At 40.1% G+C, this 14,360-nt stretch overlaps 2 protein-coding genes across 2 annotated transcripts; one reads left to right on the forward strand and one right to left on the reverse strand.

Moving 5' to 3' along the window:
* Window positions 1-1,788: 1,788 nt before the first annotated feature.
* On the reverse strand, window positions 1,789-5,817 carry LOC122059169. The gene is made up of 2 exons (XM_042621851.1): window positions 2,280-5,817; window positions 1,789-2,126 (listed from the first exon to the last, which is right to left on the reverse strand). The coding sequence occupies exons 1-2, from the start codon at window positions 5,815-5,817 to the stop codon at window positions 1,789-1,791; spliced, it is 3,876 nt and encodes a 1,291-aa protein (XP_042477785.1).
* A 2,374-nt stretch (window positions 5,818-8,191) lies between these two features.
* Window positions 8,192-13,943, forward strand: LOC122059170 (ABC transporter C family member 3-like). The gene is made up of 9 exons (XM_042621852.1): window positions 8,192-9,244; window positions 9,527-9,613; window positions 9,734-10,384; window positions 10,478-10,642; window positions 11,930-12,224; window positions 12,354-12,544; window positions 12,706-13,011; window positions 13,380-13,443; window positions 13,699-13,943. The coding sequence occupies exons 1-9, from the start codon at window positions 8,192-8,194 to the stop codon at window positions 13,941-13,943; spliced, it is 3,057 nt and encodes a 1,018-aa protein (XP_042477786.1).
* The last annotated feature ends 417 nt before the right edge of the window (window positions 13,944-14,360 follow it).

Below are 14,360 nucleotides of genomic sequence, written 5' to 3' on the forward strand. Positions count from 1 at the left end.
TTTTTAATGACAAATCGGAGTGTTGATGTTTGGATTACGCATATCAATTGCTACTAAATCCCATATTTTCTTAGGGATGAAACAAAGAATGGTATGATTAGTTCTAAAAGGGAGGGAAATATCTCTAAAGAAGGAAGAAACAAAATTACACACATCAGTTGCTACAAAATCCCATAGTTTGTGGAAAAAGACCACTTGAAACCATCAAAACCAGGAGCTTTATGAGTTCCAATGGAAAAGATAGCTTTCATGGTCTCCAGGGCTGTGCGTATATCATGTAGGGATGAAAGTTCCAAAGGATCAATGATAGGAGGGAACATACATTCAATAAAGGAGGGATCCAACGGCTTGGATGTAGTAAAAATCACATTGAAATGGTGGGCAAAGGTGTCAGCAATCTCCCCGGGACAGGTCAAAGTGTTCCCTTGAGAGTCAAGGATGGAATCAATTTTCCACTTATGCAAATTGGATTTGGCTACAGAATGGTAAAACTTGGAGTTTCTGTCCCATCCATCAGGAACATGTATCTAGATTTCTGATGCCAAAACATTTCCTCAGCTTCCAATACCCACTTAATTTTTTGAGAAATCTCATGCAAGGAATCGGGGAATAGGATTTTAGTCCCAACGTTGGATTGAAACACTTTTAAGGATATGGATATTGCCAAAGGTGTGGGTATTCCGTTTAGCAAGAAGAAGTCTGTTAAATCCAGCCAATCTGGAGACAAGATAATCATTAGAGTAAGGATGTGAATTTGTAATCAAAATCGTTTATCGAAATCGAACTGATTTGTTTACATCGAAACCGTAAATCTGTTTAGTAAATGGTGCAATTATGGTTTTAAGTTTCAAGCCGATTAGCTAAATGGGTCGGATTGATTTTAACTGTGAAACCCGTTAGTTTCAAACCGAATTGAAACCTTTTAAACCGAATCATTTAAAACCGTTTAAACCGAACCGATTAATCCGTATAACAATTAAATAAAGTAGGGGCAGTAATCCATATAACAATCAATAATTAAATTAAGTGTCCATCCTACTTTGGTATGACTTATTGCAATTCAGTTCAAGTTTAGGCTTTAGATCATGAACTTGTAATCCATATATATTACTATTTGTTATCACAGGTGGGGTGTTTTGGCTGAACCACCTGTCATTTTAATATTTTATGTTATAGAAGGCTGGATTTGAATGTTGTATGATATTAATTCTATATGTTTGAGAATAGTCATGCAATGAAATAGCACTAGATTATCAAATTAAGACATACCATCGATAATATAGAATCTCTTGTTTGTGGTTGTTAATTATTTTTGGATAAGTTTATGATCTTCAGTTTTGAGATGGTTGCAAGTTATAACAAACTGATTGTGAACCATTTTACAAACCGTATGGAATAAATCGAAACCGAAACTATTTAAAACCGTGAAACTGACACCATTTAGAAACCGTGGAAACCGAAACCCTTTACTAAACGGTCACGGTTTTAGAAAGTTAAACCGTTTAGTAAATGGTGCGATTATGGTTTTGGTCAAATAAATGTGAACTGAACCGATCCGCCCCATTTAAACCGAAACCAAACCAATTAACACCCTTACATTAGAGTTGGTTTGCCAGAGCTGAAATGGCAATTCCTACCTTTTTTTTTTGCTAAAGGATGATTTTATTGAAGGAAATAAAGGAAAAATACATCCAAAGAAGAAAGAAAATCAAGCAGGCTCGCAACCACTACAGCCACTTGCAAACTCCACCTTCGGCATAGCCATCAGCAGAGTGTACAAGCAAGAGCCTAGCAGAAGCGAAAACTATGCCTACCCGAGGCATCATTTTCTAAATCATCTAATACATGACTGGGAAAAGTGGTGGAGTAGTCAGAGGCTCCCGATTTTGCTGCCTTCTTTGCCAAAAAATCTGCCACAGTGTTCGCCTCACGGAAGCAGTGGGTGATTTTCCATGTAATGGACTGAAGGAATGGGAGAGCAAACCGCCATTTTTGTAAAACAAACCAAGGGATATGCATCTTCTGAGTTGCAGCCACTACAGCTGCGGAGTCAGACTCGATCCACAAGCCCCTTGCGTTCATATTCATAGCAACCAATATTGCTTCCATGACAGCGCTAAATTCAGCTTCATATATTTTTTTAACACCCAAAAAAGTACTGAAAGCCTTACAAACCTGACCATTACTGTCACGAACAATTCCCCCTGCTCCTGCGCGACCCGGATTTCCCAATGAACTGCCATCAACATTAATTTTGATCCACTGATCCGGTGGCTTACACCAATGAACTTCCAGCGGCGGCACAATCTTTGGGTTATCAATCTTCAGCCCCAGTTTTCTGCAACACATAATATCAGCAATCGATTTCACTTCACCCTTAGAAGTCCCTGCATATAGAGCAAGATCCTGGCAGATGTATTGAAATGAGTAGATCCCATTCCTCTTTTTTCCTTCATACCGTCTGATATTTCTTTCCCTCCAGATTTGAGAAGCAATGATGGTAAACCCTATCATCCAAGAGTTTTTTAAATTGATCAATCTTGATTTCCTCTTCCACCACTGAAATAAGCTATCAATTGACTCATGTTCAGACCATCGAATTGCGAAACAAGAGGTGAACTTCTCCCAAATATCTCTGGAGAAAGGACAGTGAAGGAAAATATGCTCCATACTTTCTTCGTACTGCTCACAGAGGCTACATCGAGAGACTAGGAAAATTCCTTTTTTCCTTATAAGCTCGTCCGTTGGGAGTCTCTCATGAGCTAGTCGCCATCCAAAAGTAGCAATTCTTGGAGGGAGGTTATTGTGCCAAACCAAAGAGTTCCAATGCACTGCCGGAGCAACTCTTCTAATATCCTCCCACGCTGACGATGTAGTAAAAGAACCAAGAGGAGATAGCTGCCATATACATAAGTCCTCAAATTGGGCACTGGGAATCTTCACCTCTTTAATTGCAAGGAAAATTTGTCTGAGAGAGTGAGAGCGGACCTCTGGAAGTGACCATTCTCCATTCCTGATGAAATCACAAACCTTAGCATTGCAAGGGAGGGGAGGGAGGTCAGGAGTCTGAATCTCCTCAAGAATAGACCTAGGGCCCCACCATTTGTCTTTCCAGAAATTTGCTAGATCGCCTCTCCCAATAATCCAACGTTCGTTTGCCTCCACAGTCTTCCACACCTTTCTGATGCCCAGAGCAATAGACGACGGCCGACAACCTCTATTAAATGACCCATCTTTTTTCACAAATCTGGCTCTAAGAAAGGAATTGGCAGCAGATTTCTCATGCTTTATTCTCCATACCAATTTACACAGCATTGCCATGTTCGTGTCTCTGAGTCTTCTGATACCTAAACCCCCTTCTTCCTTCGGTTTGCAAACAGACTCCCACTTCACTGTAATTGGTTTTGAGGTATCCACTTCCCCTGCCCAGATGAAGTTCTTCATCCATCTTTCCATGGTTACAAGGAGAGCAGAGGGCCACCAATAGATCGCAAAATTATGATTAGGAATACCGGATATGACTGATCTAACCAACTCCACCCTGCCCGCCATCGACAAAAGTTTACCTTTCCATCCAGCAAGGCGCCCCTTTACTTTATCCAACACAGGCAGCAATGCCTCCTTTGTGATTCTTCCCTTGAATATCTCAACACCAAGGTATCGAGTTGGAAAGCTGCAAATTGGGATGCCCAAAGTCTCAGCGATGGCTTGCTTACGAGTTGGAGAAATTTTCCCTAGGAAGAGCTTGCTTTTCTCGAAGCTGATGTGTTGACCAGAGAACTCCTGATATTTCATAAGAAAATTTTTAAGGTTAGCCACATACCTGGATGAAGCATTCGAGAAGATAAAGATATCATCGGCGAATAAGATGTGCCCAGGGGTTACAACGCCTTTAGGGCCACAAATGGGCATAATATCTTTTTGGTGGGTCAATCTCGTCAGGCCTCGAGAGAGAACCTCTTCCGCCATGATAAAAAGCAAGGGGGATATAGGGTCTCCCTGTCTCAATCCTCGCTCCACGCCAAAGAAGCCCTGCGGGCCTCCATTGACAAGAACAGAAATCTTAGTTGAAGCCAATAATTGATGCAGCCATGTGATCCAATTTTCTGAGAATCCAAATTTTTCCATCACCTTAAAGAGGAAAGACCAAGAAATCGTATCGTATGCCTTTCTGATGTCTATTTTTAGACCAAGGCCACCCCCTCTCGTGGCAGAATACATCAAGTTCGCCAACTCGGATGCCACACTAATGTTGTCATGGATCAGCTTCCCTTTTTGAAAAGCTCCCTGTTCTTCCGAAATGAGCCTGGGGAGAAATCTCTCTAAGCGCATAGCCAACACCTTAGAAATTATTTTGCAGAAAAAATTGCTCATACACAATGGTCGATACTTGTCCAGAGTCTCAGCTCCGTCCACTTTAGGGATCAGAATTAGGAAAGTATTGTTAACACCTTTAGGCATACGACTAGTCCTGAAGAAGGCTTTCACCGCATTACAAACATCACCTTCCACAATGCTCCAACACTTCCTGAAAAATTTTCCAGAGAAGCCGTCTGGGCCAGGCGAGCTTTCAGGATCAAGCGCCCAGACCGCCTTCATGATCTCTGCATTACCAGGAAGAGAGTCTAGATGAAATATGTCTACTTGTTGGAGAACCCTCGGAATGCTGTCCAAAAGATCAAGATGATCGACTGTTGGAGCATTTTTGTGAAATCCCTCATAGAATTCCACAATATACTCACCCAAATTAGTTTGCCCTTCCACAATTGACCCATCCTGTTTTTTGAGGGATCGGATAGTATTTCTATTTCTTCGCATTTTAGCAGATAGATGGAAAAACTTAGAATTTCTGTCCCCATAAGTCAACCACCTGAGTCTCGCCTTTTCTGCCCAGAGCTTTTCATGGTTCTCTTGCGCCTTGAGAAGAGCCGTTTTAGCATCAGCCTCCATTCGGAACAGTTGATCCGACAACCCATTACTGTCAATCTCCTCCTGCACGTGGTTGAGATTTTTCTTTGCCTCGTCGAGATCCCTTTCAAAATGGGGAAAGGTCTGTTTCGCCCAACCTTTTAATGCCCCTTTGAGCCGCTTGAGTTTAGACATTAGGGATAAAATAGGTGACCCTGGAGCCCACTCCGCCCAGGATTCAGCTACAACCCTATCGAAGTCCTCATGATCCGTCCAAAAATTATTAAATCGAAAGGGGCAATTTGGAGGGCGCTGGCTGCTACTTGAGACCACAAGCAGAGGGGAATGGTCAGAGGCAAACCGAGGCAGGACCTGTTGAGAACAGTCCTGAAAAAAGGATATCCATTCTTCGTTACAAAAACCTCTATCCAGAACAGCACAGACATTACCTCGGCATCGATTGTTTGTCCAGGTGAATTTCCTGCCCATCGAGGGCACCTGAGATAGAAGACATGCGTCAACCATGGCTCCAAATTCTGCTGCCGACCCCAAACTGAAATTTCCTGGGCCACGTTTCTCATGAGATTGAAGGCATGCATTAAAGTCACCAATAACAGTCCAAGGAGTAGGAGTTTGAGGAGTATCAGCCACCAAATCCAGCCATAAAGCTCTTCGCCCCGCCCTAAAGCTGCTAGCATGAACAAAGGAAATCTGGATATGGCTCATACCCCAATCCAAAGCAATTGTAACATGCTGTTCAGACTCAGAAACAGAAACAGGGACCTTCAAATTTCTTCTCCACAGGATCCAAAGATTTGGAATTCTATTGAGCCTATTGTTATGAATAAAATCACCGTAAAAGCCTAGTTTATTAAAAAACAAATTGGGAAAGTCACAGGTACCTATCATCGGTTCTGCGATACACAGAAGGTCTGGATCCTTCTGAATAATCAACTCTCTCAAGGCCCGTCTTCCGATCGCCTTCTTGATGCCCCTAATATTCCAGAAAAGGACCTTCATCAAATCACTTATTTGTGGCATCCAGATGACCAGACATTGAAGTCTGCCCCAGCATTCCACCTTCATGCGCTGGTCTATTAGAGTTATCTTCCACATCTCGAAGAAAACTGTCAATTGCTGTCACTTCTTGGTGTTGGACTATCACCCTTCCTCCCACAATATGTGATGGAGACAAGTCTGAAACAACATGCTCAGGGCCCTCCCATTCATGATCGCGCCCTCCTCTGCCAGCGTGAGTCTTCCGGCAGCCTCCCCGTCTACCAATGTTCACTGCTCTGTTCTTACGAGGCCTGAGAGTACGAGGCACAGGGGCCCTACCTGTGTTAGGAGCTTCAATCTCAGCGCCTTTCTGGTTTCTCTCTTCCCTGAAAGGATGAGAGTCATGTTCGAACAAGGAGCTTGCAGAGTCTGCTGGGTCGGATCCATATTCAGTTCCGCCCAATGGGTTGTCCACCATAGGACGGTCAATAAGTTGCTGGTCAACCTTGCTAGATGGAGGATTGCACTGCCCATGGGGTGAGCTGGCCTCAGAGCTGTTATCTTCCACCGAGTACTCCTTAGAACTTCCTTCAGAAAGTTGATTTGGAATGATCCCATTGCCACTTGGCAGATTCCCTTCCTTCTCAGAATTGTCTTCCAAGGGAAGGATGATTTCAAGATTCCCATATATGCTATTAGGCGTAGACTGTCTTAAAATAGCAGCTCTTGAGAAGGGAAGAGATCCGTGCATTGGCTGAGCGGAGGATCTTCCAGCATTACTCACCATCTCCGCCGCGTCGCCGCCCTGCCTGGGGCCTTCATCCTGTCTTCCACCTTCTTCTTCACCAAACGTCTCACCATCTATGTGTCCTTCACGGTGCTGCACCTCATTTGGTGCTTTCCGATGGCGGCAAGATTGCACATTATGACCCATTCTCTTACAATACCCGCACCTAAGCATGCCATCTTCATAGGAAATAATCTGTTTGAACCAGAAAATTTCCCCCGTTCCTGGTTGTCGTCTCTCCACTTGAATCTCCTCAGGCCTGCTTGCTCCCACTTCGATCTCCACTTGGACCCGAGCAAAAGATCCCATGGAAGCCGCTCGAGTACATCTATCTAGTGCAACAGGTCTCCCAGCAGCCTTAGCCATAGTGAGTAGAATCTTCTCATGCCAATATTCAAGAGGCAAGTCGGGGAATCTGATCCATACGAGCTTAGTATTATTCTTCGCATGCACATCAAAGTCAGGCTTCCATCGCTGGAAACGGAGAACGTGACCAGCGACTCTCGTAAGACTCCTTCGCCACAGTGCTGCCATGTCACCTTCCTTTTCAAATTTGAAGAGGATGTAACCCTTCCCCATCGGAGCCATCTTCACACCGCCTTTGAGGTTCCAGGTTTCTCTCGCCTCCTTGCGGATGTCATCCATAGATATGAATTTGAAATTTGCTCTGCCAATCAAAGCAAATCGGAAGCCCTGGAGGCGTTCCTCATAGGCATCTTGAGGAACAATTATCTTTGTATCAGTGCCCGCATGAATGGGGTCTGGCAAACTATCCACATCCGGCAGAGCTCTCCCCACCACGGAAGAATAGGAGCGTCTCCCTTCATCTCCAGCAGGAACCTTTGGGAGACCCTCCTCAGCCACATCCTGCTCAGCCGAGAATGGTTCATTCATAGGATGCTCAGGCAGCTGATTCAGTTCCTTAAACAGGGGAAACTGGGTATTGAGTAACCCCTTCACTGGATCAAGTTGGGATTAATTTTCTTTTCTATGATCCTTTGAGCTGCTGATACACAAGCAGAGAATACACAAGCAGATCCGATTGAGATAGCTCAGATCTGCTCGGATCTGCTCGGATCTGCGCAGATCTGCTCAGATCTGCTCCTTCACCCTTCAGTTCTCTTCCACTGGTATGGTTTCCACGGTTGTTCGAAAATCTGCTTAAGCCTTGAACGATGGCTGAGGAGAGGTGCCCAGACCTGTACGGATCTGCTCAGATCACAGTTCTTTGCCCCACTGATATCCTCTCTACCCGTCCTCCTCCAAACGCTTTTTAGGTTCAGTCGCCTTTGTCTTCTCAATGAACAGCAACGGCGAAGAAACTCCGTTGAAGACAGAGTCGCCTATGTCTTCTCGGCAGATCTTCTCCGATCACCCTCTTCTCCGGCTAAGAAACTCCGTTGAAGAAACTCCGTTGAAGAAACTCCCGCAGAAGCTCGAGATCCTCCTCGCTGGCCAAGCTCGAGATCTGATCGATTTGAATCCAGTACAGTCCCTATGCAATTCCTGTACAAGAGACTTGGCCTTGCCTCACTTGTAGCTTTTGTTGCCACAATAATTTTAATGCTAGCAAATGCTCCATTGGTAAAACTACAGGAGGAAATTCAAGTGAAATTGATGGATTCAAAGGATCAAAGGATGAAGATGACATCTGAGGCTCTAAGGAATATGAGGATTCTCAAGCTTCAGGGATGGGAGATGAAATTCTTGGATAAGATAATTGAGCTTAGGAAATTTGAAACGAAATGGTTAAAGAAGTTACTTTATACATCAGCTATGGCTTCCTCTGTCTACTCGTCTACTCCCTTGTTTGTATCTATGATTACTTTTGGTTCCTGTGGGCTTATGCGAATTCAATTAGACTCGGGGAAGATTTTATCTGCACTTGCAACATTTGCAATGTTGCAAGGGCCCATTTATAATCTCCCGGATACAATCTCCATGGTACTTCAGATTAAAGTCTCCCTTAATAGGATTACCTCATTTCTTTATCTTGATGACCTTGATCAAAATATAGTACAAAAGCTTCCAAGAGATAGTGCCGAAGTTGCAGTTGAGATAGTCAAGGGAAATTTCTCTTGGGATCTTCATTCTCCTAATCTTACATTAAAAAATCTTAATTTTCGAGTGAATCATGGTATGAAAGTAGTTGTTTGTGGTTCTGTTGGGTCAGGTAAGTCAAGCCTACTTTCATGCATATTGGGGGAAGTGCCAAAGGTATCTGGAGCTATTAAGTTAAAGGGGACATTGGCCTATGTGGCACAATCACCTTGGATACAAAGTGGCAAGATAGTAGACAATATATTGTTTGGTAAGGAGATGAATAAGGAAAGGTATGAGATGATCCTTGAAGCCTGTTCATTGAAGAAGGACCTAGAATTGTGTCCCTTTGGGGATCAGACTATCATAGGGGAGAGGGGGATCAACCTGAGTGGTGGACAAAAACAAAGAATCCAGATTGCACGTGCTTTGTACCATGACGCTGATATTTATCTACTTGATGATCCTTTTAGTGCTGTTGATGCTCACACAGGAACTCATCTATTTAAGGTAATTGCTTATTGAGTTCTACTTCCAAAACTTTCCTTGATAAAATTGGCTTGAAGCTTACATCACAATTTTGTTTTCAAAAAATTGAGATTGATTTAAAAATATTTCTAAGGATAATGAAATCATGGTTATAAAGCAAGAAATACAAACATATGGTATTGAGTAATGCACGTTATTACATAAAACCTACAGTTTGGTGTTACTTATTTTATGAAAACCAATTTACATTAATATGTAGAAGTATTTGAGGGCCTAAATGTGAAAATTTGAACTTTTGTACAGGAGTGCTTGCTGGGAATTTTGGGTTCAAAAACAATAATTTATGTGACCCACCAAGTAGAGTTTTTTACTTTTGCTGATCTTATCTTGGTGAGAATATGCAATATTTTTCATTTTCATTTTATTTTTATTTATTTATTTATTTATTTTTAAACTTCAAGTGCCTCAACCTTGTTTGAGAGCAAATATTTACCTTCGTTTGTTTTATAGGTGATGAGAGATGGAAAGATTACTCAGGCAGGAAAGTATGAAGAAATTCTTAGTTCAGGAATTGATTTTATGGATTTAGTGGGTGCACATAAGAAAGCTTTGACAAAACTTAATTTTGTCGAACATGGGGCTGTTTTGGATAATTTAATCAATGACAAGGAAGATGGCAATATGTTGTGTACTGAGAAATCTATTCAAGATGATGAAGTAATTGAATCTAAAAACTATAAAACAGAAAAAACGATTGAACCGAAAGGGCAGCTTGTCCAAGAAGAAAAGAGAGAAAATGGTGGAGTTAATCCTTCAGTTTATTGGAAATATGTTACAGCTGCATATAAAGGGGCTTTTATACCATTGATACTTCTGGCGCAAATTCTTTTTGAGTTTCTCCTAATAGTCAGTAGTTATTGGATGGTGTTGGATAATCCTGTTTCAGAGGATGTAAGACCTCATGTTAAAGGATCCAGTCTCATCTTTATCTATATTGCTTTAACCCTTGGAAGCTCTCTTTGTACATTTATAAGGTCCATGCTCACTGTAATTACTGGGTACAAGACATCCACTTTGCTCTTCAACAAAATGCATTTATGCATTTTTCGTGCTCCCCAGTCATTTTTTGATTCTACTCCAAGTGGAAGGATTCTAAATCGGGTTAGTAAATATGCTTAATACTCTTGGGGTCAAAATGATCTTGTTTAATCACTGTAAATTTAGTATAATTTTAAATTATAATTTTCTAAACAGGTATCCATAGATCAAAGTGCAGTTGATACCTCTATTCCACATAAATTTGAAGAACTTCTGATCTCAGTCATAAAATTCCTAGGAACTATTGCAGTAATGTCACAAGTTGCATGGCAAATGTTGATCATTTTTATTCCGATGATTGTGGCATGCATTTGGTATCAGGTAATTTTGCAGCCACTTCCACTTTGCATGATTAAAATTTCAAAATAAAGCTTAAGTATATATTTTCCATGATTAATAAGCCATAATACAAGTTAGTTCACACTTTATTTGATTAATGAATTCATAGTTTTCTTTTCTATTAAAAAAAAAAAAAAAGAATTCATAGTTTTGTTTATTCACACCATAAATGATTTAGTGGTGGATGTATATATGCTTGGATGTGAACAATTTAAAACTTAATATTATTCTTGAATTTATCAAAATATATATAAAAAAAATCTATTTTCCCAATGACATATTTTCATGTAAATTAATACGAAAATGTAGTTTTTTTTTTAAAACAATAACACAAACAACAACAAACTTAGTTTTGTACCAATCCTATAAGGTTGGCTACATGGGTCCTAGCAAAATAAAGAGGAGAACAATAAGTAAAAGCAAACAGGAGATGGAAGTAAAAGGAAAGACCACAACCTAGCAAGTCAGGAAAAGTCAACCAGATGGGGTCAACTACATGGATTTTTGCCTTCCAATCAACTCTCTTTGATGTCATATTTGACAAGGACTTGACTATGCATGTCAATCCTCACAACTTATTTTATAGTCATTTTAGCCCTATTCCTAGCTCTTTTGGCTTCTTCAATTGAAATCATATCACTCCTGTTTACTAGGACATCCCTAAGCCTCCGTTTAATATGGTTATACCACCTCAAACGATTTTTCTCAAACTTGTCATTGATCGGGGCAAATCCCAGGTCGACTCTAATACATTCATTTGTTACCTTATCCTTCCTAGTTTTTCCACACATCCATCTGTACATCCTTATCTCTGTTTCATATAGCTTCTCTATATGCACTTCTTATATTGTTTAGATTTTAATTCAATTATCTTTAGTGAAAAAAAAAAAAAAGGACTCAAAATTTGGTCATATGATTATTTAATGCATACCACAAAATTTAAGGTACAAATATGTTCATGTTTAGTTAAATTTTCATTTAAGAATTTGAGGATAGAAATTTTTGGATATATACTATAGACTCTCATACAAGTGACGTTTATAATTAAATAAACATCTAAACTAGAAATTGTAATTATTCAATAGTTGAGAATGAATAAAATATTATCCTATAGTTTTATCCATAATGATGGCGTAGCTATCAATCATCTAAATCTAAGCAACTCGGTAGGAATTCCCTCATAAAAAAGCCAATTTATCATTCCCTAGCTATACATATTGGTTTTTTACATTCTACCTAATTTTCTTTATATGAACCTTGTTTTTTTAGCAATACTACATATCTGCAGCACGAGAGCTGTCACGACTGACTGGAGTATGCCAAGGTCCAATTACACAACATTTTGTTGAATCTAGTTTGGGTTCAACCACAATCAGATGTTTCAATCAAGAAGAGAGGTTTTTGGACACAAACCTCAAGCTGGTGGATGGGTATTTCCGGCCTAAGTTTTATTTCTCTGGTGCAATAGAGTGGTTATGCTTACGCATGGATATGTTGGCATCCATCACATATGCCATATTTTTGGTTTTTTTGATCTCGGTGCCAAAGGGAGTACTCGGTCCTGGTAAAAAGTTCAACTTGAGATCTTATAAAACCATCATTTAGTGCAATTTTGATTAGTTGTTCACATGAAAGCATGCTTTTGAATGTAGTTTTTTTCCCCTCTCTTTTGAAGGTGTTATGAGTTTAGCAGTCACATATGGGCTTAGATTCAGTATGTATGGGGTCATATGGGATCTTTGTGGTCTTGAGAACAAAATCATATCTATTGAGAGAATATTACAGTATGCCTACATCCCTAATGAAGCCCCTTTGTTGGTAGAAGAAAATAAGCCAAGTCATGAATGGCCTTCACAAGGAAAAATTGATATTGTTGATCTACAGGTAATCTCCCTAAATTATGTTCCTTAAGTCTTTTTCTCGTTCCTTAGTTATTTCTTTGTCTTACGGAATAGACAGTCTAAAGCTTAATATTTTTGGACATTCTTCCTAGTCTTATGGAATTCTACTAAGCTTGATGAGTTGATTATTTAATATATTTGTAGGTTCGATATGCCCCACATCTTCCTCTTGTCTTGCGAGGTCTCACATGCAGTTTACCTGAAGGGATTAAGATTGGTATCGTTGGAAGAACAGGAAGTGGTAAATCAACTCTCATTCAGGCTCTTTTCCACATGCTTGAACCTACAGCCGGTCAGATTTGGATAGATGGTATCAACATCTTTAAAATTGGCCTTCATGACTTGCGGTCAAGATTGAGCATCATCCCGCAAGACCCAACAATGTTTGAAGGGACTCTAAGAAGCAATCTTGATCCGCTTGAAGATTACACTGATGAACAGATATGGGAGGTGGGTTTTTTGTTTTTATTGACAAATAATCTTTAATCAATGATAGAGATAGGATAACATAAAAGAAACACATTGCAATTGATTGGTTTGGTCATATATATCTATGAACTCCTGTCTCATGGTCGTATTCTTTTTATTTTTTTATTCAATTTGCTAAATCATTTATTTGGATGCATTGGATAATATTTGCGCTAAGTTTGGCCTAATATATTCTGTTAGTTGGGGGACCTGAGAAGTGCACTATTTTTACTTTCCATTTCCACTTGGCCCCCCCTTGCTTATTCATTGCATTTTTTACTTAACTCGTCTATATAATCTTTAATAATCAAGCAAAGTGATAAATTGACATTGACCATTTGTTGTCTTAGGCATTAGATGCATGCCAACTTGGTGACGAAATTAGAAAGAAAGAAGGGAAGCTTGATTCTCCAGGTTGGTTTCTTCTCATATTTATTTTATACCAAAGTTTCCCAACATCAATTTAGCTATGCACAAGTGCACAATCCTTTCAAAATCAAATTAATATTGTATGATGCATCTAACTTTTAGTGCACTACCCAACCCGGCCCCAACCCCAACCCCAACCCCAACCCCAACCCCTTTTCCAAAAGAAAAAATAGGGAAAGAAGACTTCATGCAAATAAGATCCTAAACAGCTAACCCATTTTCATATGATGGTTGTCATAGTGACTGAGAATGGAGAGAATTGGAGCATGGGTCAGAGACAACTAGTCTGTTTAGGACGGGTGTTACTCAAGAGAAGCAAAGTGTTGGTACTCGATGAAGCTACTGCATCAATAGATATTGCGACTGACTATCTAATTCAACAAACGCTTAGGCAACACTTCTCAGGGTCTACTGTCATCATAATCGCGCATAGAATAACATCAATTCTTGATACTGATAAGGTCCTCCTCCTCGATAATGGTTAGTATCTAGAAATTAATACACTGCAAATTAAAATGGGTTGAATTTAGTTCGATATTACATCTACTCATCTATGGTGCTTGCCTAATCAAATTGACATGTTTTTTCTTATTAATTGAGCAGGTCGTATAGTGGAGTATGATTCCCCAGCCAAATTGCTAGAGATCAAGTCTTCGTCATTTGCAAAGCTTGTTAAGGAGTATACTCAAAGATGTAGCTCCTAGTATTTGAAAGGTTAAATGAGTAAGTTTTGAGTGGTTAGATGTTACTGAGGTGCATTTATTTTTTGAGTATGACAAAGATTTGTTTGGAGAAGATGGTGGAGTAGCTATCGAGGATGCTTGTAACCATTTGGGTTGGCATTGGCATTCAATTGAAGCATTGAAGGTAAAAGAGAAGAAGAGTTTTTTTTTTTTTTTTTT

This window comes from Macadamia integrifolia, chromosome 13 (assembly GCF_013358625.1).
Source record: "Macadamia integrifolia cultivar HAES 741 chromosome 13, SCU_Mint_v3, whole genome shotgun sequence".
Taxonomy (NCBI): Eukaryota; Viridiplantae; Streptophyta; class Magnoliopsida; order Proteales; family Proteaceae; genus Macadamia; species Macadamia integrifolia.

Bases quoted from the DNA above. Each gene is read 5' to 3' on its own strand.
- LOC122059169 (XM_042621851.1), bottom strand. From the start codon at position 5,817: ATGATAGGTACCTGTGACTTTCCCAATTTGTTTTTTAATAAACTAGGC. The intron at 2,127-2,279 runs GTAAGCCACCGG...AAATATATGAAG, and splicing joins GCCGCTGGAAGTTCATTGGT to CTGAATTTAGCGCTGTCATG.
- LOC122059170 (XM_042621852.1), top strand. From the start codon at position 8,192: ATGCAATTCCTGTACAAGAGACTTGGCCTTGCCTCACTTGTAGCTTTT. The intron at 10,385-10,477 runs GTTAGTAAATAT...TTTTCTAAACAG, and splicing joins GTGGAAGGATTCTAAATCGG to GTATCCATAGATCAAAGTGC. The intron at 12,225-12,353 runs GTAAAAAGTTCA...TGAGTTTAGCAG, and splicing joins AAAGGGAGTACTCGGTCCTG to TCACATATGGGCTTAGATTC.